The sequence below is a fragment of the Rhinatrema bivittatum genome, chromosome 3 (genome assembly GCF_901001135.1).
Source record: "Rhinatrema bivittatum chromosome 3, aRhiBiv1.1, whole genome shotgun sequence".
Taxonomy (NCBI): domain Eukaryota; kingdom Metazoa; phylum Chordata; class Amphibia; order Gymnophiona; family Rhinatrematidae; genus Rhinatrema; species Rhinatrema bivittatum.
Genome location: NC_042617.1, coordinates 124,214,778 through 124,232,107, shown reverse-complemented (window position 1 = coordinate 124,232,107; position 17,330 = coordinate 124,214,778). Strand labels below are relative to the sequence as shown.

Below are 17,330 nucleotides of genomic sequence, written 5' to 3'. Positions count from 1 at the left end.
TTGAGATGTTAATGCATGTCCAGCATTCTAGCTAATTTCCGCCCTATCTCTAATCTACCATTCCTAGCCAAAATTACAGAGAAAGTGGTTAACACCCAACTATCAGATTACTTAGAAGAACACAATATTCTTTTCCCTTCCCAATATGGTTTCCGCAAATCACGCAACACAGAAACCCTTCTCATCTCTCTAACAGACCACATTATTATGGGACTGGACAAAGGACACTCCTTTCTTCTAATCCTTCTAGACATCTCGGCGGCCTTCGACACAGTTAACCACTCCATCTTCCTGAATCGCCTATCAGACATCGGCATATCCGGCTTAGTCTACAGCTGGTTCAAGTCCTTCCTTAGCAACAGAAGTTTCAAAGTCAAGATCAACAACAAAGAATCACCATCGACAAATTCCTCTCTTGGCGTACCCCAAGGATCCTCCCTTTCTCCCACCCTTTTCAATATCTACCTCCTCCCCCTTTGCCATCTGTTAACAAGTCTCAATCTCATTCACTACATCTACGCTGACGATGTTCAGATTCTGATTCCCATAACAGAATCCATCACCAAATCTCTCTCGCTCTGGAACAACTGCCTACAATCTATCACCAGTCTCAACAGTCTAAATTTGGTCCTCAACTCCGCTAAGACCGAACTACTATTCATCTCCTCCAACCAAGACAACCACCCTCCACAGACCCACCACAACTACCAGCACACCCACACTCAAGTAAGAGATCTGGGAGTAATTCTCGACAACCGCCTTAATCTAAAGAATATGATCAATACTACAACCAAAGATTGCTTCCACAGACTACAGGTGTTGAAAAGACTCAAACCTCTCCTATACTTCCACGACTTCAGGACAGTTCTTCAATCCTTAATATTTGCTAAAATAGACTACTGCAGCGCTCTACTCATAGGCCTACCCAGCTCAACCACCAAACCACTACAGATGATACAAAACGCCGCGGCCAGAATTTTAACCAACACCAACCAGAGAGAACATATTACTCCCACTCTCCGAAACCTACACTGGTTACCAGTCTGCCACAGAGTCCTTCACAAATCACTCACCCTGATACACAAGTCCATCCATAACCATCTTCACCTTGACCTTGAAATCCCTCTCAAACTCCATACTTCCATCAGACCGATTAGAGAAATCCACAAAGGAGCGCTACAAGCCCTTCCAACCAAAGCCACTCGCCTCACCTCGACCAGGGTCCGAGCTTTTTCAATAGCAGGTCCAGGCATCTGGAACAACCTCCCCGCAGACCTCAGGTTGGAACCATGCCTACTAACATTTAAGAAAAAACTTAAGACTTGGCTGTTCCGACAAGCCTTCCCGGATCCTTCGGATACACAATAGACGATCAACCTGTTCACAAGCTATGGAACCGTACTACTCCTCGATTTACTTCATATTTTAGTACCTTCGCTAATAATCTAACCTGCCCTAGCCCGGTTTCCATTATGACTTCTTGTTTAAGTTACTGCCCTACTCGGGCCTTTATTTTTCAGCTGTAAAGCTTCCAAGTTTATAGTCCTTGTTTTATGTAACTTTGTTCTCCTTCTGATTATAAATTGCTGTTCCGTTTGTTACAGTTCTCTATCCCCGTTCGATATAAACCGATCTGATATGGTATTTAACCATGAAGGTCGGTATAGAAAAAATGCTAGCTAGCTAGCTAAATAAATAAATAAATAAATAAAGGCATGTTTTTTATTTTAAAGGCTTACATTAATGGGGAGCTGCTTACTTTGGTGAATCTATATGCTCCAAACTCTCAACAAGGAGTCCTTTTTCAGACCCTAGCTGACACTTTACATGGATGGGCAGAAGGCCACATTTTGCTAGGCAGGGATTTTAATCTTACTCTCTATCCTTGTCTCGTTCACAGCAGCGTTATCTAAAAAAGTTGATCAATATTTGGGGTCTGCAAGATATCTGGAGGTTGAGGAATCCTTCTTTAAGAGATTATACTTTCTACTCGTTGCCCCAAGACTCCTATTCCCGTATTATTTCTTATTGGATAAAATGTTGGTGGGAGGAGTTCACGCTATAGATCTTGGACACATCATATGGTCTGACAACGCACTGATTTGGGTAAAGTTTCAGGGGGACCAGTTGCAGACTGGTAGCAGCTTTTGTAAGTTAAATGAAACCTTACTCTCAGATAAGGAGTTTAATGCAGTTCTTATAAAGGATATCAACAATTATTTCCTACTTAACAATACAGGGTATATTAGTCTGGTGACCTTATGAGAGGGCATAAAAGCTGCGAATGGGGGGGGGGGGGGGGGGGGGGGGGGGAACTCATCTCTCGTGCCTCTTCTTAAAAAGCAGAGTGCAGGCTGCAATGATGCACCACATAGGTAAGCTGGAAGTACAACATAAACATAGTAGGAAGCTAGTACTAAGTCGGCTCTAGATGCAGCGTGACAAAAGTTGCAGGCTTTGGACTTGGCAGAGATTGCATATCAAATGTTGAGAGTGAAAACAATTTTTTGAATTTGGTAACAAGGCCGGACATCTCTTGGCTAGGCATCTTAAATACCAATACATGCAAAATCTGATCCTTAAAATTAAGGATAACGTGGAGCTAAATCTGAGTGACAGAATCCACCACATGTGCTCCGTCGTGGTCGAAAAAGAACTAAGGGACCTTCTGGAACTATTCTTCGCGCGGGGACCGCCACACATGCCCAGTACGGCAAAAGCTTTGTAACCTTAAGAGACAGCTCAATGTGACATTCGATGACATCACCCATGAAGCATGGGCAATTCAGCCTACTTATCAACAAAAAATATCTGTACCCTTGCTACTAGGTTATGCAGGTACCTCAGGAGCTCTTCTCCTTAGATCCAGAGGTCATCCCTGCTTTGGAGGTTTTCCCTTGCCAGTGTGAACTTTAAGCTTTGGTGCTGGCTGTGTCACAAGGCTGACGTTCATAGGTTCACTCCCTTCATAGTGACAGTCTTTGACCAAATGACCTCCGCTTCCACAGTTAAAACAAGCTAGTGGGCCTAGGATCTGTGACCGAAGCATGGAACCAGAGCCTTCTATTCCACAGACCATTTCTGGGGTCTTGCATTCTCATTGCCTCACTGGGGACCCCATGAGCCTGATGGAAGGCATTCGCCACTTCCAATGCTCTCTCCAGGGTAAGCCCTGAGTGTTGACATACTCAATTCTGTATGGGTCGGTCCTGTCCTTCCAGGAACTGCTCCAGGAGAACCCGGTTGGCTACTTCAAGGCTTGTTTTTGCCTTTGGCTGTAGCCACTTTCATCCAGCATCTTTTAGGCAATGAAAAAGGCTTCATAGACTTTACCCCAGGTTGGAGGGTATCACGTTGAAACTGCTGCCAGTAGATGTCCATAGATCCACCCTTTCCAGAATGGCTGTTTTAACTTCTGAATAGCTGGCTCTTCCATCTAGGTTGGCTATCTGAAACGCCACTTGGCTTTTGCCTGTAAGCAGATTCACCAGGTAGGTGGTTTAGGTGGCTTCTGGCCAACCAGTAATACAGGCAGTTCTCTCAAAGTTTCTTAAGAAGAAATCTGGATCTTCTCCTGCCTTCATTTTATACAACACCGGAGGCAATGGAGTTATCTGTATTGTGATGGCTTATACTTCCTAGGCTAGCTAGTTAAACTGTTAATTTAGGACTTGAACCATTCTATGGAGCTGCTGCTGTATTTCACGAGGGTCTGCACCAATTGCTTCATGTTAGTTAATAAGCCTTAGCACCACAGAGGCTTCGCTTGCTGCAATTCTTTACTTTATTCAAAACAAAATCCTACCCTGTTCGAGACATTCTTTTTTCTGTCTGCCCAGGCGAGGCTAACCCCCACTGGCCTGCTGTATTTTACCTTGTGGCTATGGCCATGCCCCAGGAAAATTTTAACAGTCCACTGCTCTGTGCAAACAATTAAAGCAGACACAGATTATATTGGGGGGGAGGGGGGGGGAATTTCTTCCTTTCTTTGCTATTAGTGTGGTCCCTGCCTGTGAAGGTACTTAGAGCAGAACATTCCACTGAATGACATCAAACTAACACAGCATGAGTGGTCTTAATTTGCCAGAGGACAGAGTAGGCTATTCGTCTACAGACCACTTTTATAGGCAAATAATTAAACAACCAAAAGTGGACCAGACTAAATACCTGGTCCTAGACTTAAGGAGAGTCTAACATACATTCCTTTACACCTGCCTAACAATGAATGCAAATTCGACAACATAACACACATCCTGAAAACCCTACACTCTACCGTGCCAAATTCAAACTCCTAACTTTGACTTCAAGGTACTCAAAGGTCTAGCCCCAACCTACCTAAAAAGATCTCTAACCCCATACACACCCACCCGCGGTCTACACTCAATGACACAAGCCCACCTAGTAGTACCGGCTCCCAGAACAATGCATCTTATCACTAAGAAAAAAGACCTTTACGGAAGCAGTCTCAACTCTGTAGAACTCTATGCCACCTCACATCAGACTTGCCCCGAAACTACCCTTTTTCAGAAGACTGGTGAAAACCTAGTTGTTGTAAAACTTTTTAGGGTCGCTAGGTGAAATACACCCTGCCAACACCATGTGTAGAAATCCTGACTCTCAAATATCTCTTATGACATACCAGGAGCTGAACCGTATAAGGTACACACGATGGGTGATATTTAGCTACTTTCTCTACTAAATTGTAAGTCACACAGGTATTATAAGAGAAAGGTTTGATGTTTATTATCATAACAATTTCAATTAATTCAACTAGTGTGTACTAAAACGCATCATACACTCACACATTTATACCTATTAAAACAAATTTAAGATACAGTGAAGTGACCTGCCATAAGGCCTAATATAACAATAACATATTATAAGACACTCCAGGATCATATATCTATGTACCCTGTGGTATTCATGCAACCACTTACAACACTATATCTGGCTTTCGCCTATTTTTAATTATTTTAATCATTAAAATTGAACTTGAACACAGAAATATGTCCTTATATCCTAGACTAAATCTCTTAAACTTGTTCTCCTATGGCGATCTTCACTGTATACAACTCCTCACATCTAGGCAGTGCTTCATTTATCACTGTAGTGTACTCAACGCACAATTAAACTCTGGAATTTGTTGCCAGATGATGTGGTTAGTGCAGTTAGTATAGCTGTGTTTAAAAAAGGATTAGATAAGTTCTTGGAGGAGAAGTCCATTACCTGCTATTAATTAAGCTGACTTAGAAAATAGTCACTGCTATTACTAGCAACAGTAACATGGAGTAGACTAAGTTTTTGGGTACTTGCCAGGTTCTTATGGCCTGGATTGGCCACTGCTGGAAACAGGATGCTGGGCTTGATGGACCCTTGGTCTGACCCAGTATGGCATGTTCTTATGTTCTAACAGCATCTGAGGCTAGCTGACCACATGCCCTCTGCTTGGGGAAGAATGGGATCTTCCTGTTCCAAGGAGATACAAATAGATCTACTACTGATGTTCCCCAGTAGCAGAAGATCTGGTTCACTAACCCCTGATTCAGGGACCACTCATGTGGTTGTAAGGACAGATGCAATTACCTGCTAACAAACTGTCCACTCCAGCAAGGTAAGTGGCTCTGAGAACCATCTCCTGAAAGATAACAGAGTTCCACAGCTGGCCAGCCTCCTTAAACAGAAGATAAAATCTCATACCTCCCTGATTGTTGATATAATACATTCCCACTTGGTTGTTCTTCTGGACAAGGATAACTTTGTTGGACAGCCAATCTCTGAAAGCTCATATGGCATACCAATCACCCAGAGCTCCAGGAAGTCTAATCTGCTGCAACCTTTCCTGGGCAGACCAAGAACTCTGGGTGCAGAGTCCATCTACATGAGCTCCCCAACCCAGGTTGGACACATTATGAGGAAAATTTGGATCAAAGAAATTTGGAAGAGGAATATTCTAATCAGATTGGTAATGTCCCATCACCAGAATAGATAATCCCTGAGTGGTGGAGTGATCAGGATGCTGTCTTGAGTGGCCTATAACAACTCATATAAAGACATGCACCACTGAAGCCATGAGGCCCAGAAGCCTCAACATGGCCAAGATTATGTCTGCTGACTCATTGGGATCTCTCCCACTGCAACCAAAGTAGCAGCCCTAAGTTGCAGAAGGAAGGCTTTCGCCCGAGTCATGTCTAGCAGAACTCTGATAAACTCCAACTGAGGTGACTGATTCAGGTGAGACTTGGGGTAGTTGATAAACCTTAGTAACTGCAACACCCAGATGGTCATGTCTAAAACATGCTCCTGACCAGCCAATCGACCAGATAAGGAAACACATGCACTCTCACTTTGCATAAGTGTGCCACTACCATGGCAAGGCATTTTTTGAAGACACGTGAGGCAAACATTATCCCAAATACCGGTGGCAGTTTCTCTTTGTGAGTATAAATCCCTGGAGGAGGACATACTAATTGATAATAAGACTGTGGTTGGGGGAGGAATAGACTAAACTCCATTTACAGAAGAGAATGTATGGGAAGAGATAGGAAAACAAAGTGGACAAGGCCATGGGGCCAGATAAGGTAAATCAGAGGATATTGAAGGAGCTCAGATGTGCTGGTGGGTCTACTACAGGACCTGTGCAATAGATCCCTGGAAATGGGAGTGGTGCCACAAGATTGGGGAAGAGCGGTGGTGGTCCGGCTTCACAAGAGTGGGAGCAGAGAGGAGGCTGGAAACTACAGGCCGGTTAGCCTCACCTCAGTGGTGGGAAAATTAATGGAGGCTCTGCTGAAGGAAAGGATAGTGAATTATCTACAATCCAAAGGGTTGCTCGACCCGAGACAACATGGATTCACAAGAGGAAGGTCCTGTCAGACTAATCTGATAGATTTTTTCGATTGGGTGACTAAAGAATTGGATCGAGCAAGAGCGCTCAATGTGATCTACTTGAATTTCAGCAAAGCTTTTGATACAGTCCCGCTCAGGAGGCTTCTGAATAAAAAGAGAGGCTTGGGAGTGAGCGCTAAGGTTTGGAATGGATTACAAACTGGTTGATGGATAGAAGGCAGCATGTATTGGTAAATGGAATCGACTCTGAAGAGAGAACGTGAAGCGGAGTGCCTCAGGGATCGATGTTAGGACTGGTTCTGTTCAATATCTTTATGAGCGACATTCCAGAAGGGATAGAAGGTAAAGTTTGTCTATTTGCAGATGAGACTAAGATCTGCAACTGAGTGGACACACCAGAAGGAGCAGAGAGAATGCGACATGATTTAAGAAAGCCTGAACAATGGTCGTAGATATGGAGGCTGGGATTCAATGCCAAGAAATGCAGTCATGCATCTGGGGTGTGGTAATCCAAAAGAGCTGTATGTGATAGGGGGTGAAGGGCTGCTATGCACAGAGCAAGAGAGGGACCTTGGGGTGATAGTATCTGCTTTGCTGTCTTCAGATTGCTAATGTGACAAGGCGATAGCTAAAGCCAGAAGAATGCTGGGCTGCATAGAGAGGAATAACCAATAAGAAAAAGGAGGTGATAATGCCCTTGTACAAGTCCTCGGTGAGGCCTCACCTGGAGTATTGTGTTCAGTTTTGGAGACCGTATCTCAAGAGGGACAGAAACAGAATGGAGGCGGTCCAGAGAAGGGCAACAAAAATGGTTGGGGGTGGGGGGTCTCTATCAAATGACTTACAAGGAGAGGCTGAAGGACCTAAATATGTATACCCTGCAGGAGAGGAGGTGCAGGGGATTCAGTTTTGTTAGGAATTGTGGAACGTTTTGGGGAAGGAGGAGTCTCTTCCGAAGGGATGGGCTCCACCTTAACCAGGATGAAACCAGACTGCTGGCGCTAACCTTTAAAAAGGAGATGGAGCAGCTTTTAAACTAGAAAAGGGGGAAGCCGACAGTCGCTCAGCAGCGCATGGTTCGGAGAGAGGTATCTTCAAAGGATACTAATGATGTATTAGAATTAGGGCATCCTGAAAGTGAGGTTCCAATAATAAGAAAAGTAGTCCAAGTGTCTGTAACTAAAAACTCACCTGAGCTAAAAAAATTCTAACTTATCCCTATCAATTAAAAGGCAGAATGAAAATACAAACAAAAAACAAACTTTGAAATGTTTGTATGCTAATGCCAGAAGTCTAAGAAGTAAGATGGGAGAATTAGAATGTATAGCAGTGAATGATGACAGACTTAATTGGTATCTCAGAGACATGGTGGAAGGAGGACAACCAATGGGACAGAGCTATACCGCGGTACAAATTATATCGCAATGACAGAGAGGAGCACCCAGGAGGCGGTGTGGCGCTTTATGTCCGGGATGGTATAGAGTCCAACAGGATAAACATCCTGCATGAGATTAAATGCACAATTGAATCTTTATGGGTAGAAATCCCTTGTGTATCAGGGAAGACTGTAGTGATAGGAGTATACTACCGTCCACCTGGTCAAGATGGTGAGACTGACAGTGAAATGCTAAGAGAAATTAGGGAAGCTAACCAAATTGGTAGTGCGGTAATAATGGGAGACGTCAATTACCCCAATATTGACTGGTTAATTGTATCATAGGGATATACTAGAGATATAAAGTTTCTGGATGGAATAAATGACAGTTTTATGGAGCAATTTGTTCAGGAACTGACAAGAGAGGGAGCAATTTTAGATCTAATTCTCAGTGGAGCACAGGATTTGGTGAGAGAGGTATCCGTGGGGCCGCTTGGCAATAGTGATCATAATACGATCAAATCTGAATTAATGACTGGAAGAGGGACAGTAAGCAAATCCACGGCTCTCGTGCTAAAAACTTTCAAAAGGGAAATTTTGAGAAGATGAGAAAAGCAGAAAAAACTGAAAGGAGCAGCTACAAAGGTAAAAAGTGTGCAAGAGGCGTGGTCATTGTTAAAAAATACTATCCTAGAAGCACAGTCCAAATGTATTCCACACATTAAAAAAGGTGGAAAGAAGGCAAAACGATTACCGGCATGTTTAAAAGGGGAGGTGAAAGAAGCTATTTTAACCAAAAGATCTTCATTCAAAAATTGGAAGAAGGATCCAACAGAAGAAAATAGGATAATGCATAAGCGTTGGCAAGTTAAATGTAAGACACTGATAAGACAGGCTAAGAGAATTTGAAAAGAAGAACTTTTTAAAATATATCCGAAGCAGAAAGCCTGTGAGGGAGTCAGTTGGACCGTTAGATGATCGAGGGGTTAAAGGGGCACTTAGAGAAGATAAGGCCATCGCGGAAAGATTAAATGATTTCTTTGCTTCAGTGTTTACTGAAGAGGATGTTGGGAAGGTGCCTGTACTGGAGAAGGTTTTCATGGGTAATGATTCAGATGGACTGAACCAAATCATGGTGAACCTAGAAGATGTGGTAGATCTGATTGACAAACTAAAGAGTAGCAAATCATCTGGACCAGATGGTATGCATCCCAGGGTTCTGAAGGAACTCAAAAGTGAAATTTCAGATCTATTAGTTAAAATTTGTAACCTATCATTAAAATCATCCATTGGACCTGAAGACTGGAGGGTGGCTAATGTAACCCCAATATTTAAAAAGGGCTCTAGGGGCGATCAGGGAAACTATAGATCAGTGAGTCTGACTTCAATGATGGGAAAAATAGTGGAAATTATTCAAAAGATCAAAATCACATAGCATATAGAAAGACATGGTTTAATGGAACACAGTCAGCATGGATTTACCCAAAGGAAGTCTTGTCTCACAAATCCTTCATTTTTCTTGAAGGGGTTAATAAACATGTGGATAAAGGTGAACCGGTAGATGTAGTATATTTGGATTTTCAGAAGGCATTTAACAAAGTCCCTCATGAGAGGCTTCTAAGAAAACAAAAAGTCATGGGATAGGAGGTGATGAGAGTGAGGTAATCAAATTTGCGGATGATACAAAATTATTCAGAGTAGTTAAATCATAAGCAGATTGTGATGAATTGCAGGAGGACCTTGTGAGACTGGAAGATTGGGCATCCAAATGGCAGATGAAATTTAAATGTGGACAAGTGCAAGGTGTTGCATATAGGGAAAAATAACCCATGCTGTAGTTATACGATGTTAGGTTCCATATTAGAAGTTACCACCCAGTAAAATGATCTAGGCATCACAGTGGATTCTACATTGAAATCGTTGGCTCAATCTGCTGTGGCAGTCAAAAAAAAAAAAACAGCAAACAATGTTAGGAATTATTAGGAAGGGAATGGTGAATAAAACAGAAAATGTCATAATACCTCTATCGCACAATGTTGAGACCGCACCTTGAGTACTGTGTACAATTCTGTTCACCGCATGTCAAAAAAGATATAGTTGCCCTGGAGAAGGTACAAAAAAGGGCGACTAAAATAATAATAGAGAGGATGGAACAGCTCCCCTATGAGGAAAGGCTAAAGAGGTTAGGGCTGTTCAGCTTGGAAAAGAGTCAACTGAGGGGGGATATGATAGAGGTCTTTAAAATCATGAGAGGTCTAGAACAGGTAGATCTGATCGGTTATTTACTCCTTCGGATAATAGGAGGACTAGGGGGCACTCCATGAAGTTAGCAAGTAGCACATTTAAGACTAGTCTGAGAAAATTCTTTTTCACTCAACTCGCAATTAAGCTCTGGAATTTGTTGCCAGAGGTTGTGGTTAGTGGAGTAACTGGGTTTAAAAAAGGTTTGGATAAGTTCTTGAAGGAGAAGTCCATTAACTGTTATTAATAAAGCTGATATATGGATTAGCCACTGCTATTACTGGCATCAGTAGCATGGGATGTATGAGTACTTGTAACCTAGATTGGCTATTGTTGTAAACAAGATACTGGGCTTGATAGACCCTTGGTCTGACCCAGTATGGCAATTTCTTATGTTCTTAGAATTTGCACAGGCCCCCATCTGGCAACCAAGTGTACCAAAAAATCAGCTAGCGGGAGTTCTGCTTCAGGACAATGATGTCAAAGGATTTCAGAAAGCTCACTCACCAATCAGACTGGATCGAATGCTGGACTGGCTTGCCCTATACCTCAGAGGAGACGAGGCGATAAGGATTGAGCAGGGCTTCTGGAACAGATTTAGAATCCCTTACCAAGGCCGTATTTCCAACTCTGGCTAATAACGCCTCCTCTACGACATGTCATGCTGATATCGTGCAAGACAAACTGAACGCAGAGCTCTCTTTGGGCAGAATGGCGGGTCCTTTCTCAAACCCCCCCCCCCCCCCCTTTTTCCATGAAATGGTATCGCTTCTAGCGGTGGTCCCAAAAAAGAAGCAGGGTAAATACAGACTTATTCAGAACCTCTTACCCTGCGGGATTCTCCATTAACGATCATATGCCTCAAGAGGAATGCTCCGTCCAATATGCTTCATTTGACAGTGCCATATCCCTTCTGAGGAGGTGTGGAAGGGCGGCGATGATGGCTAAAACCAACATCAGTTGGCATTCCATCTGTTACCAGTCCACCCATCTAGCTTCCTGCTGCTGGGATTCAAGTTTCGCAGGCAATTTAACTTCGACAAGTGTATGCCCATGGGATGATCTGCGTCTTGCTCCTATTTCAAGTCATTCAGTTCCTTCTTGCACTGGGTAACCGGGGAGAGTGGCGGGCATAGACAATATCATTCACTATCTTGACGACTTCCTGTTCATTGGTCCGGCAGGAACTGAGACCGCAGTGCACCTCCTCCGTGTTTTTCAAGGAGTAGCTGAGGACTTTGGCGTACCATTGGCCCAAGAGAGGACCGAAGGCCCAGCCCCCACCATGTGTTTTCTGGGTATCAAGCTAGACTCCAAAAGAACATCCAGACCTCCCAACAAGTTGCATAAACTGCGCAACATCTTGGATCGCGCCACACAAGCCAAAAAGCTGACACTTCAAGAGGTCCAGTCCATTTTGGGCTCCCTTAATTTCGATTGCAGAGTGATTCCTATGGGAAAAGCATTCTTGCACAGGTTAGCAGCTGCCAAGGCCTGGATACACTGCCCACACCACTTTATCAGAATATCCAAGCCTCTGAGAGAAGACTAAGCATATGGTCTTCCTTTTTGAGTGGTTACAATGGCATGCCCATATGGCAGGAGCCCCCAATATCCAGCCATGAAGTGGACATAGAAACATGCTTTGAGAGACTGGAGATTTGGATTATATTGTCAGGGTGCATGGTGTGTATCGCCATGGCCCACCTCCTGGGTCAAGGTGGGGTTTAACAGCAAACATCACATTCCTCAAGCTATTCCCCACACCGGTAGCATTGATAGTATGGACGGATAGGTTGCGCGATAAGCATATTGTTTTCTGGTGTGATACTCAAGCCGTGCTTTGTGTGAACAAGTGGTCGGCTAAATGCTCTAGGGTGGCTGAGCTCGAGGCAGGTGGTGCTCAGTAGCCTGTGCATCAACACCACAATTAGAGTGTGTCACGTGCCTGCGGTGCGCAACAGCATGGCGGATTCTCTACCTCGTACTAAATGGCCCTTATTTCAAAACCAGGTACCAGGGACCAACAAGGCCAGAACACCAGTACCAGAACATGTATGGCGGATTGGAATACAACCACCCTAGACCTGCTGCAACGATTGGTGGCTCCTGCTACTTGGGATGCTTACTCCAGGGGATATGCGAAAATATGCTCCTCCTTAAATAAACACAGATAGAAGGCTGGACCCGTATCAGACGAACTGATCATAGCATACGTATTCAGGGCAAAGGACGAAGGGTTGTCCAGGGGCACGGTTGTGAAACGGTTAGCAGGGCTTGCCTTCTTTTTGAGGCCCAGGGCTAGGGAGATCCTACAAAGGGATTTCTGTAAAAAAAAGATTAAGAATTGGGCCAGAAAAATCGGGACAAAAGGGACGGGAGGCATCCCACAACACACGATTTACTGGTACAATTGTGGTATATTTTGCACAACATAACCCGCCTATTTCACCTTGCCTTTTCACTTGCCTTCTTTGGCGCATTGCGCATAAGTGAGTTGGTGGCAACTCTAAGCGGGGCGAGAGGGGTACGGGCATTCTTATAAAGAATGTGAAGCAGTCAGGTTGTATGTTGAACATACTCATCCCAAGGTCAAAAAATGATCAAATGGGTCGGGGGCAACATTGGCACTCAGACGGCTCATTAACCAGGTGACGTGCCCAGTCACAAATTTAGAGGTATTCCTCGCTGTGTGGTCAACCAGGGGTGCCCATTTACTAGTGCATGAGGATAGAGTCCCTCTCTAAAGGTATCAAGTTTCGGCAGTCTTAAAGCTGGTGCTGGCCAGGGTAGGCATGGATGCAGGTAATTTTGGGACTCTCTCTTTCCAAATTGGGGCTACCACCCAGGCCGGATTGGGTAAAAAGGTGATACAACAAATAGGCAGCTGGCGTTCCTCTGCAGTGAACTCGTGTCAGGTTAGATCAGACTCACATGCCTCTTCACAGCACCTAACAAAAGTTTTTTCAATTATAAAGAGTATAAAGCAAGAGGAACCAAATCCTGTCATTCAGTTCTACAAACTGGTCTTTTTCCCATATATAAAAAGTATAAAATAAAACACTCTGGATTGGATGAATCTGTTAAAGAATGAGTTAAATTTGCATATGCATTGATTAACTGGAAATCCAGTGTCTAAGTAAGCTAAAACTGCCTTTGCCATGTATAGTTCTATGCATTACTTGCAAATGGTCAGCATTTTACATGGGCTAAACAGTGTGAATAAAGCTGCCTGCTACTCAAGTCTTTACCTTATAACATAGGTCCTGAAGGGTATAATATGCTGCATTACAGCAGGGATGTGTAGCCATATCCTGATCTGCAAAAATAAATAAATGCAAATATTAATTTACTTCTCAAAGTATTTATCACAAATGCAGAGAAATTATGTTATGTCAAAACAAATCTGCCAGTTCCCAGCAAAACAGGCTTAAATATCGTATCAAAACCAAGGAGCCATCTTTTCAGACAAATAAAATGTTAAAAGTCAACAGATCTTAGACTGATTAAGTCCAAGTGGAAATAAAACCTTATTCGTAAACACATCTGACGGAAGTAAAATAGATGAAACTGAAAGCTGTTTAGTAATACTAAAATCTAAACTGTGGAGAACAAGAGGTATAGAAAAAGAAGAACTTGATGGTATCAAATTATAACTTCACATAAATGTGCTCTGTCTCATTAGCATGATTAATGGTAATCACCTTCCCCAATAGAATCCCAAAATAATTGGGTTTTATTATTTAAATTCATATTTCTTGAAACAAATTAATAAAGAATGACAAACATGTTCTGCAACACTCCAACAGAAAGGAGGGGCGCAACTCTATGCTGCAGTGATTTCCTGTCAAGGGAGGAGGAAAAGATGGTAACAGAATTAATCTGCACAATTTCTCTGGTGAGTAGGGAACAATCTGTAGGGAGTTCCCCTTCTCTCTGCCCAGCCTGTCTTTCCCACAACCATCTACCAGCCTTGATTCTCATCTGTCACAACTTCAGGTCTCTCTTTCTTGTTCTGGCATATGTCTACCACCATGTTTTCCTCCACACAGGAGACCCTGACCCATGGCATCACCACATGTTCAAAAAGGCGAGGGAGGTGGAGGGTAAAAAAAAAATATATCAACTGTTCACAAAAAGCAATGGTGGAGCAAGCTTTAATGTGTCGCTTGGACAAACAATAAGGTTTAAACAAATAAATCAAACCCCCACATGTGCTACATTGCCTGGCATCATAAGAACATAAGAAATTGCCATGCTGGGTCAGACCAAGGGTCTATCAAGCCCAGCATTCTGTTTCCAACAGAGGCCAAACCAGGCCACAAGAACCTGGCAAGTACCTAAACACCAAGAAGATCCCATGCTACTGATGCAATTAATAGCAGTGGCTATTCCCTAAGTAAACTTGATTAATAGCAGCTAATGGACTTCTCCAAACTTTTTTTAAACCCAGCTACACTAACTGCACTAACCACATCCTCTGGCAACAAATTCCAGAACTTAATTGTGCGTTGAGTGAAAAAGAATTTTCACCGATTAGTCTTAAAATGTGCTACTTGCTAACTTCATGGAATGTTCCCTACTCTTTCAATTACCCGAAAGTGTAAATAACCGATTCACATCCACTCATTCAAGACCTCTCATGATCTTAAAGACCTCCATCATATCCCCCCTCAGCCGTCTCTTCTCCAAGCTGAACAACCCTAACCTCTTCAGCCTTTCCTCATAAGGGTGCTGTTCCATCCCCTTTATCATTCTGGTTGCCCTTCTCTGTACCCTCTCCAATCCAACTATATCTTTTTTGAGATGTGGCAACCAGAACTGTACACAGTATTCAAAGTGCAGTCTCACCATGGAGCAATAGAGGCATTATGACATTTTCTGTTTTATTAACCATTCCCTTCCTAATAATTCCTAAAATTGTTTGCTTTTTTGACTACTGTAGCACACTGAGCTGACGATTTCAAAGTATTATCCACTATGATGCCTAGATCTTTTCCCTGGGTGGTAACTCCTAACATGGAACCTAACATTGTGTAACTACAGCAAGGGTTATTTTTCCCTATATGCAACACCTTACACTTGTCCACATTAAATTTCATTTGCCATTTGGATGCCCAATCTTCCAGTCTTGCAAGTTCCTCCTGTAATATATCACAATCCGCTTGTGATTTAACTACTCTGAATAATTTTGTGTCATCCGCAGATTTGTTAACATCACTCATCGTATTCCTTTCCAGATCATTTATAAATATATTGAAAAGCACTGGTCCAAGTACAGATCCCCTGGAATCTACCAAGGCCTGGGTAGAGGCTCCCTCCAGTTTCACTTGTATTATAAAGTCCTTAAGTCTTGCATGCGGTACACCCACAAAATTGCAGCTTTGCTCCTTCTGTTGTGCTAACTTGTGCTCGCACTCCAGGTCATCAAGCCAAGGACATTCTTCCTTTGCATGCCTTCTGTTTTACAGAAAAAAAAACACTCCTGTAGGACCGGTCATGTTTCTGTCTTACCAGGTTCACTTAAAGACTCTTCTGTTTCCGGTAGCCTATACAGTGGTCTTCTTCATGCTTGTTCTCCACACAAAGGGCACAAAAAGAAAGGGTCTGCAAGGCCCCGTTTCTGGGTTGTTCCCATGTCTCAGGACTCACCTTTTTTTACGGGTTGCAGATAGTCACTGCTTCAGAGCATTATTTTTGTGTAGTTCCTCTGCTAGCGTTGGCTGGGTCACCAGGTAAACATCCATAGGTTCACTACGGCCATACCAACAGTTGCTCACTAAATTTCCTTTCTGTCCACAGTGAAAACAAGTGGACAAGATGGTTGTCTGGAAACTGGATATGGAGGCCAAGCCCTCTGTCTTGGAGGTTCATTGCTGAAATCCTCTATCCTCTGTACCACGCCAAGGAATTATGGATTCTCTCTCTAAGCCTCTTATGCCAGCAGGCATTGACTGTGCCTAGTGGAAGGCGTCTGCCACTTCCAGGATTCTCTCCAGGGTAAACCTGATGTGTCGACAGACCCAATTCCACATGAGCCGGTCCAGACCGTCTAGGAACTGGCTCCAGGAGTATTGGGTAAGCCACTGCTAGTCCTGACCTTGCCTCTAGCTGGAGTCACTTCCACCTGACATCTTTCAAATGATGAGAGAGGTTTTCTGGGGCTCTCCCTGGGCTGTAGGGCCATCCATCGGAACTGCTACCAATTGTATTCTGGGGAGCACCCAACTCTATATAGTATAATTGCCTTGATGTCCTCATAGGTAGCCGTCCCATCTAGAGAGGCAGCCTGGAATGTTGTCCACATGGTCTCCAGCCAGGCCGACAGGCAGGCAGTCCATTCAAAGTTCTTTAGAAAGACCTCTGGGTCCCTTGCCTCCCTTCATCTTAAAACAAGATATGCGAAGGTGAAGATGCCAGATATATTCTGGACATAGCCACTTGCAGGGCCTCAGCTAGCTCAGTTAAGACTGCGCCTTGTTACATTAAACAGCAGTGGCTACAAGACCAATTATCTATTTGTCAGACCGAAACACAGGTCAATCCAGTAAAGTGTGGCCGCGTTTACCCCGCTCCTAATCCGCTTTCTACTCACTTTCCGGCCGCGTTAGCCCTTCCTGTGATCCACAATCACCTTTAACCTACTCTTACCGCGTCCTTAAATCCCTGGGTAACCCCTTCCGCACGCGGCATGTATATTACATGTAAATGATCGAATTAGCTATTCCCTACCATCCAGTAACGCGCGCCCTGACTATCGCTTTTTTACCCTGCCGTTTTGCCGCGCGTTTAACCTGCTAACTTACCACCTACCCTTAACCCCTGCGTTAGAGGCAGGGATAAGGGTAGGCGGCAAACTTTCCCCCAG

At 43.6% G+C, this 17,330-nt stretch overlaps 1 protein-coding gene across 1 annotated transcript in view; it reads right to left on the bottom strand.

The window, feature by feature from the left end:
* USP34 (ubiquitin specific peptidase 34) overlaps positions 1 to 17,330 on the bottom strand; it is a 1,009,100-nt gene that overhangs the window by 813,782 nt on the left and 177,988 nt on the right. The window contains exon 6 of the mRNA XM_029593702.1: positions 13,714 to 13,781. Coding sequence (XP_029449562.1) covers positions 13,714 to 13,781 — 68 coding nt within the window. The remainder of the gene's footprint in view (positions 1 to 13,713; positions 13,782 to 17,330) is intronic.